General features: G+C 34.1%; 1 protein-coding gene across 1 annotated transcript in view; it reads right to left on the reverse strand.

Moving 5' to 3' along the window:
- The window catches only part of Snx2 (sorting nexin 2), an 85,666-nt gene that overhangs the window by 3,747 nt on the left and 72,572 nt on the right, over positions 1-9,347 (reverse strand). The window contains exons 9-14 of the mRNA XM_004631335.2: positions 8,759-8,872; positions 8,412-8,505; positions 5,809-6,014; positions 1,684-1,827; positions 440-520; positions 265-336 (exon numbers count right to left, since the gene is read on the reverse strand). Of these exons, the coding sequence (XP_004631392.1) occupies positions 265-336; positions 440-520; positions 1,684-1,827; positions 5,809-6,014; positions 8,412-8,505; positions 8,759-8,872 (711 nt within the window). The remainder of the gene's footprint in view (positions 1-264; positions 337-439; positions 521-1,683; positions 1,828-5,808; positions 6,015-8,411; positions 8,506-8,758; positions 8,873-9,347) is intronic.

Raw genomic sequence — 9,347 nt, forward strand, 5'->3', positions numbered from 1 at the left:
AAAAAAAAAAAAAAAAGAAAGAAAGAAAAATATTCCAAAGTGCTAGCTATTACAGAAATGCAAATTAAAAGTACATTGATGTAGTTTTAGATGTGGTATCTTAGCCAAGAAAAGTTTTTAGTAGCACAATTTAGAATAGTAGATAGATGCTGGAAACAGCCTATGTCTTATTCTTCTTGATCTTAAAAGCCTATTTCATTAATCATCTTTAAAATGAAAAGATATGACAAAAACAAATTCCAGGAATTTATTGAATTAGCTTACCTGTTGCTGTGTTTGTACTAATGATTCTAAGTACTTGATGATAACAGTTTTAAAATCCTTCACTCGTTCTTTCTGTTAAGTACAATACATACCAGAAGTGTGTTAACAGAAATTTCATCATAAAATTGCACCAAAATGTGGCCATATGAAGAAAAGTAAGAATTATTATACATGCCTCAAATCTTCCCACTTCTTTTCGAATTGTTTTAGAGATCTGTTCAAAATCTCTTTCTCCTTGTTGTACTTTTGCTTCCCACTAATAAGAACAAACAAAAGAACAAATACTTCATTTGAGAAAAATGGTACAGTGTCAGCTGCTGTGACACTCATTTAGTCCAAACATAATGCCAAAGCACTGAGATGGCTTGATACTGGAAAAAACCTACTTAACACCAGTGTTGTACCTTACTGCCTACTGGTTAAATTCACACCAGCCTAACTTCCATTATTATTTCTTACTTTGAGAGTTCAAGACTAGAATACTACAGGGCTTAGTGAACTGAAATACCTATAGCTTAAGTAGATATGATTTACAGGAAAAGTTTAAGCATAAAATTCATTACCAAATAAGCCAACAGTGTTACAGTACAATATTTTTATTTTGTATCATTTCAGAATATACTGCTAATACTAATGTCAGAAATACATGTTCAATAACTATATGCCATGGAAATTCTTTAAAATAGGAAATAATGACAAACATTTAAAAAACATTCTTGTAATGGTAAAAAGACTGAGTTTAAGAAAGAAGTGGAATTATGATATATTGAAATCCCATTAGTTAACGCTAAATTCATTACAGAAACAACAAAATGTGATTAGTGACCAATGGAAGAGCTAAAATAAAGTAACTAAAGATATAAGGAATGAAATGATATTTTACTTTTCATTATGTAACCAAAACACTGGTACATACTCTTCAAAGAGCAGGTACATTTTTAGTAAAATAAAGATTGTCCTACCTCTTCAATTTCCTTATTGAAGCATGGCAAAAAAAGTGTATAAATTATAATAAACTTATATAAATTTATTAAAATACCATATATAATACATATATATGGGGAATAATGTTGCCTGGATAACTAAATGTGAGATAAGTCAATCTCTTAAACCATTTTTAGACAGAAAATAATTATTTCATATAAAATTAACCATATAAAAGGAAATCTATAACTATTAATGTAAAAATTAATTTCAGATTGTTTCCTTATATGCTGTTTATCCATTCTATAATCATGTGAAGGTAACAAAAGGGCTATGGAGGTATTAATGGTGACCCAAAGTGCTAAGAGTAATTCTAACACAGTTCATAAACATATGAATAACTAAGTGTTGAATGGCTCAGAAAAAAAATTATGAAAAATTATGCATATATGAATGAAATGAAAAACTGAATAATGAAAGCATTTAAGTAATCACCTCTCTGATTTCATTTTTCGCTTGCTGTATTTTATCTGGTTTGTTAGCGACCATCATTTTTGCCTCAGTTTCACGTTTTTTGAGCAAAGTAATTTGAGCATCTTCCCATTTTTGCCAGCACTTCATTCGATGGTCAAACACACCCTATAAGAAATGACAAAGTAATTAAGTAACACTGTAAAATGCTTTATTGCCATGCCATGATACTGAAAGCGGCATGAAACTGAAGGCAATAAAACTACGTATTTAAATGTCATCCTAATATCCTGAGGTAGGGAAAAAAGCATGGTAATGACAAAAACAAATTTCAACACTCATTTGCTTAAAACAAAAACTATGCATGAAAAATAGTAACTCAATTTTTTTTTGAAACTCAGAATTTAAAGAGCAAAACTAGCTTAAGTTTTTAAAATTTATTTTTATTTTTTCTTCCTGAGACAGGGTCTTGATACCTAGACCACCAGGCTAGTCTTGAACTTGTAGCAGTCCTCCTCCCTTTACCTCTGCAGAGTTGGGATTATAAGTGTGCACCATCATACCAGCCTAAGCTTTGAATGCAGTTATAAGGTTTACAACAGTATCTTTATGTTTTGAAAAAGGAATATGCTAATGGGAAAATGTTGATGTTATATCTAAATTAAAAGTTTCTGGGCTGAGGATACAGCTCAGCGGCACAGCACCTGCCTGGCAAGTGTGAGGACCTGTATTCAATTCCCAGCACCAAAAAAAAAAAAAGCAAAAAAGGGGAAAAAGTTTTCCTACTAAATAATCTCAAAAGCAGATTCATTTGGTTTATTTACTTGGTACCAGGGATTGAATTCTGGACCTACAGCTTGCAAGGCAGGAGCTTTCGTTTTTTTTTGTTTTTGTTTTTTTGCTCCAAATGCCCTCAGGGGTAGTTTGGCTGGCTGGAGTGTTGTGGGGATCGAACTACAGCAACCTGAGGTTGACAGCTTTGTGGAAGCAGCCACTTAAAGAACTGAGCTAAGGCCAGGCCCCCTGGCAGGAGCTTTCAAAAGCAGGTTTAAACATCAGAAATATGACAGAAACTGAAATGATGGAAAAAAGAATTTCAGATAACATAAGTAAAAATGTGGTAGGATAGAATCCAAGAACAATTTTTTTTAGAAAGTAACTAATAAAATGAAAAAAATAAAAATAGCCCTACACAAGATAGAATCTGACAAAGCAAGGACAAACGTAAAGGGAAAGTATATATAAAGTACAGACACCTAGCACAATCATTTGAAGTCTCATGAGGGGCGAGGGAGATAGCCCTGTGGCATAGGCACCTGCCTGGAAAGCGCAAGGTCCCAAGTTCAATCCCCGGTTTAAAAAAAAAGGTCTCATGAAAACCATGAGAGGAGCGTCTGGAATGTAACTCGCTTGCCTAACGTGTCTGAGACGCTGGGTTCAATCCTAATCCCAGCCAATAAAAACCTCTCCAAACAAACAAACAACTTTTCTAGCTTGGGGTTAGGTTTATATTAACATTGTTAGTATTTACTAACTGAACGAAGTAACCATTAATACATTAGTTGAACCCAAAAGTACTATACCAGAGTTATTTTTATTCCCAGCAAAAACTTTTTTAGTCAAGAAGCAGTAAATAAATACATGTTCCTATAGAACTCTTGCTCAAAAGACAAATACACAATACATTAGAGAATAGCAGGTTTCCGGGCTTGGGGTATAATTCAGTGGTAGCTAAACCATTAGCTAAAATGTATGATGCACCCAGTTCCCTGCCCAGTACCACAGAACAAACCATCCTTTGCAGGTTAAGTGCTAATCCACTCTAACTACTAGAACACTCTAGTAGAATTTACTATGAAAGGGATAGTTTTACAGACTGCCCACTCTCATTCCTGCCAATTTATGGTATACATTTGGTCTAGATTAATGAAAGGTTACAGGTGTGAAATAGTTTTCCTAGTCCAAGAAATTTTTTATTGTCTTTTTAAGATAAGGTTTCACTATGCAGTTAAGGGTGGCCTTAACCTCACTTTGTAGCCCAGGCTGGCCTCAAATTCACAGCAGTCCTCCTGCCTCAGCCTCCTGAGTGCTGGGATTACATGTATGTGCTACCATATCCAGCTGTCACCAAGAAATTTGACGTTGCAATTTAAATTATTACCATATTCAGTGAAATCTCAAATTACGCTGGCCAGCTTTCCACGGTTTTGAAATGCTGATGAATATTTCTATCAAATAACAAAGCTTTTAAACTCCTTAAGTAGTACATTTAATACTGCTATAGTTATATACACTATACATATTAATATGGACGTACATTTATAGCATTTTATGATTTAGGATCCCCCACCAAAAATCTTTTAAAAAGAGTTCCAGTACTAAAATCATCAAAACCATTGCTCTCAATTTGTACACCCTACTCTAGTGGTTCACAGAAGCCCAATACAAATGTAGTCTTAAAGTTAGACCACAGCATGCATTATACAGAAAAGAGAAGCATCTCCTACACATAAGCGCAGTCGTGGGGAACACTCTTAACATTCACGTCTCTCATTGTACGTCAGTTTCTTTCTTCTTTTTCTTCTTCTTTTTGTATTTGATACCTGTGTAGGGGTACCCTATAGGGTCCACAGAGTCTCATTATGTAGATCTGAGACTCGTAGTTATTCTCCTGTTTCCAGCATCCCAAATGCTGGTATTACAAGCATGTGTCACCATGCCCAGTCTCAATTGCATGTGCCCCGCAGGTGGGGCCAGCACAGCATGTGGGGGATCAAACCCCGGCTGCTGCGCTCTGCCTAAGCTGGCGCTTTAGTTCGCTGAGCTATCAGTCTGGCCCTTATGCTTCAGCTTCTGATACTCTTCACTTCTTACTCTAGTTGCAGGCTCTAATGGCCAAAGTGCTGCCAGTTTCAAAACACAAGTCCAATTAAACATTTATTAGGGACAAATATGATTAAGAAACAGAAAAAACTGGCAAAAGACATACAATTCACTCACAGAAAAATATGCAAATGTTTATATTTGTAAAGATAACAACACTACAGAAATCACAATTTCTTGGAGTTTGATGAACATGCATGTGTAATTCTAACATCCTAAAAAGCAAAGGGAGGATTACAAATTTAAACCCCGCCCACCAACTTCAGCAAGACAGCCTTAAAACTTAAAAAAAGGCTAAAGATGTAGCTCAATATGAGGACTTGAATTTAATGCCTCAGTATGACAAAACAGTAAATATGACCAAAATTGGCAAGCTTTTATCAAATCTAAGAAAGCATCAGTCTGAAGTGCTAAGAGTCTTTCAGTAATAATCATTACCATTACCCTGAAAATAAGACTCTACAAATAGGCAAAATGTCAATGTTTTCATTGTAGATAAATACTAATTTGGTCATAGAGAAAATATTTTCCCTAAGAAAGCCAGGAACAATGTCTCATCAACTTCCTAGATGGAAAGGAATACCCATTTCCCTTCATCCAATGATAACTAATGTTCATAGTAATTCAAAGATACCATAACATCATGAGATAGCTTCCAAAACATACGACAGATTGGTTAGAATTCAGTTTAATGTTTGGATATTACAGGTATCTGCAGAACACTATTTTTTAAGCTGGATTACTATACCAACTATTCAGAAATTGCTCTCTATATTTAAACACTGCCATTACATAATACAATCCAGATTTAATTTAGTCCCATCTCATCTATAAATACATGGTGATTACACATCTGACTACATAGAAAGTCTGATTACACATTCCAAATTTATGCTGGAGCACCCATGAAACATTCACTGCAATAATCTTTTCTAGTTTTATTGTTTTGTATAGTTTCAGTTGTGGCAAAATAACAAAACAAATGCAAAGAGTTGCAAACATATATATGAATATATAAGTAAAAGCCTTCTATCTTATTTAGGATTCCTAATGCTCCTTAAAAACATTAATTTTGTCTATTATCCTACTCAAATCATCAGGATAAGTAACAGTAAATTAGAAATAGTTTGAAGCCATCCCATATGTACAGTACTAGTATGGTATGGAATTTACATATTTAAATGTATGGCTCATAGGAAACCAAATTCTTTTTAAAGCAAACCACTCAGGTAAAGAGAATTCAAAAGAGTTGTCAAAACGGCTTACTTTCACTGCAGAGATAAGACGAATATAGTCACCAAGTAGTTCTGAAAACATATAGAAGTCAGCAAAAGCTTGCTCTTGATGTAACTGGTCTATTTTCTCTTCAACCTCTGCAAGCTGAGACAGAGCTCTAGATAAAGCAGTATGATCCTCAGAATTGCCTAACATGGCAGCACTTTTAGCAAAGGCAGCTGTATTAGCTGACAGTTCTGAAATAAAAGAAGTACTCACTTTTAGTGTCTGATAGTACAAAATTTTATCTATTCATGAACAGTCTAACAAATAGCATGAAATTAAATTAAAATGCCATGAGCATAAGTATCAAGTGCTCAGAAATCCACTCAAAATTGAGAATGATTGCTGGACTGGGGATGTAGCTCATGGTAGGGCTCTGGCTTAATAAGTGTGAGGTCTGATGTGATCCTCAGCATTACCCAAAACAAAACATTGCTTATTATTGACAAAAAATGTCTAATTAATTGAAAGATTTTTTTTAAAAATGTAACTTTGGGGGCTGGGGAGATAGTTCAGTAGAATAAGCGCTTGCCTGGCAAGTGCAAGATCCTGAGTTCACTCCCCAGTACTGCCAAAAAAAAAAAAAAAAAGTAACTTCAATCAGTATTCTTGGTTTGAAAATCTGTAACATATGTACTGCTATATGTTGCCCTGTTTCTTTTGTTTCTGTTTTTTGTTCTTGTTTTGCTTTTATTCTTCAAAATAAAATTTAAAAAAATATAAATTCAATATCAGGAAGTATCAGAATCACAATTATACTATAGTTCCTGATATTAATGGTTTGTTGATTAAAAAGATGTCTAGGGCCAGAGAGGAAAATGATGGATGATGTAGAGCGTGCCTAAGGAGTAACATAGAGAGAAAAACATTCTCTCAGGCTTTCACAGAGAGCAAATTATTCAAGCAATGGCCTTAACTCATCCACATGGCTGATGCTAACAAAGGATCTACAAACTGTGGTACAGGGTTTCAGGGTAAATCCTAAGGGGATTTGACTGACGTTGGCAGATACAAAAGTTACATTTCTTATTATATAGATCTTGCTTTATCTTGGTCTGAACCATCCAGCAGAAAAGTATAAAAATGAGGTATAAAAAGTAAAGCCATATTAATATACTGAGCTGTAAAAGGCTCAAGTCAACAACTTCTGACATTGTCGGTCCTACGGATAACCCACTACTATTATGGACTTCTGGACTATATTGGATTATTTTGCTGAATTCATGCACCTACAATATGTACATGGAATACCCATCTCTGACAAAACTAAACAAAAAAAGGAGATACAAACAAAGGACCATTTTACATTTGTATATGCAAAATTGTTAGGATAGATATACAGCTATTTTCTCTTAATTCAATGAGAAGATTTGTACTAATAGTATTTGGACAGGATATCATGTCTGCATCTTGTACTATGAATAAGCACTCCAAAGACAACAATATGAAATGTATTAATTATTGAAACTGTCCTAATTGTTTTTTGTTTTTTTTTTTTCTTTTTTTGTGGAACCGGGGATTGAACTCAGGTCCTTGAGCTTCCCAGGGAAGCGCTTATTCCACTGAGCCATCTCCCCGGCCCCTACTAATTGGTTTTGAAACTGCCTCACTGCTATTTATTTCTCAATGAAATAAAAAAAAAAAGATGCCTACTTTTTAATGAGATTAAATTACAAGAGAAAAAGCAAGGCAAAACTGTATATGCAGTTTACAATCTTAGTCGTTTTTCTTTCTTGTGCAAAAATGTTCATTAAATACTAGAATTTCTAAAATTCTATATAATACAAATAAGTTACAAAGCCTGGAAATTGCGGTATTCCTCTATATTATATAAAGATTTTTGAAAGAACCAGAAGCCCATTCCCAAAGAGATGTTTAATAAATGTGGAAAAAAACCTGTGAGGACAACTTTTGATAATAAATTAGTAGATATGATAATTACTTTAATAAAATATATTACTGGTAAAAACATCACTAAATTACTTATTAAGTAGCTTAGAAAACTACTATTAAAAGCTCTGGACTGTCTGTTGGTATGTGTGTGGGGTGGGGTGGGGTGGGGGGGTGTTGAGACAGGGTTTCAACTTTGTAGACCAGGCTGGCCTTGAACTCACAGTGATCCTCCTGCCTCTGTCTCCTGAGCCCTGGGATTATAGGCATGCACCACCACGCCCGGCTTCAAAATGATGTGGACTCTTTAAAAATAAAACCATAAAAGGTAAACCTCACTGTGGATTAAAAATTATCACGTATGTACTTATGTATTTTCACCAAAAAACTACTAGATTTTAAATTCAGTGGAGAAAATACTTCAAAGGGTTTTCCAAGAAATATAATCACAAAAAATTTCAAGAAAATTTTAAATACCAATGTTTTGAATCTCAAGCTTTTATTGTAATCAAAGTTTCTTCATCTATTAAACTGTAAATACATTAAACTTAATTAACCAAGTGGACATTTTAAATCCAAAATTCAATATAGTTTTATGAACTTCTTTTAAAGCAGAACTTAAACTAAAACACTACAGTTGACCTATAAGTCATACATTTACATTTTAGCTTTATGGTAGTAAATACTGAAATAAGACAAACCTTTTCTATGACAAACCAAGGCTTCAACACTGGCATGAAGTTTCCTAAGTTGCTGGTCAAGATTCTCAAACTGCTGCTGCTTTTCTTCAAACCACTACGAAAAAAATGAAAAACAGGGTTAGTTTAGGAAGAACAAACTATTGTAAATTAGGTTACCAATAACAAGTTACATTCCTTGTTTTAAAGCATCAAATTAACCATGTATAACCATGGTAGTCAACTGATGTGGCTGAGAACTAAACTCAATAGGCAAATTAATACCCTATTTTCTACTTGTACAGCTTTAAAATGCAATTGTTGGGCTCATTAATTCATCTCATTATTCAAGTTGGAAAATCAGCTCTTACTGCATCCGATTCATTCATCTTGATTGTCATTTTGTTGACAGCATCTGCAGCCTTGTTCACCATCCTCAATATTCCGGCTCCACTCAGAGCCTGCGTGTTAACTGCTCTGGGCAGCTGGAATTGAATGACAAATAACGGCAAACAAACCCGTTAAAAGCTTAGAGGTTTAACTGGGCACAAAAGGGCCCCTCCCCCTCCCAAAGTTAAAAAAAAAAAAAAAAAAGAAGAAAAGAGGTTGTATTTTCTTCACTCTCATACATTTCAATAGTGAGATCTAATTTCTCAAATACACTACTTGTATATTCTCAAAGGAAAACCTAAAAAATAGACTTTCCATTTTCTTTTTGTTCTGCACGTTTACATTTAGATGAAACAAACACCATTTGTCAAAATATATTAAGAAATTGCCAAGTACCCAAACACTGGCCACCTGTTTGCTAGCAGAAAGAAACTAGCAAAGGAAAGAAGTCTTGAGAAACATCTCTTTCCTTTTATAAGGAAAGAAGTCTTGAGAAACATCTATGCTCAGCAACATTAGATTTTAATTTTTTTTTTAAATTTTATTTATTTATTTATTTATGAGAGAGAG

Source organism: Octodon degus, unplaced genomic scaffold, assembly GCF_000260255.1.
Source record: "Octodon degus isolate 3935 unplaced genomic scaffold, OctDeg1.0 scaffold00040, whole genome shotgun sequence".
Lineage (NCBI taxonomy): Eukaryota > Metazoa > Chordata > Mammalia > Rodentia > Octodontidae > Octodon > Octodon degus.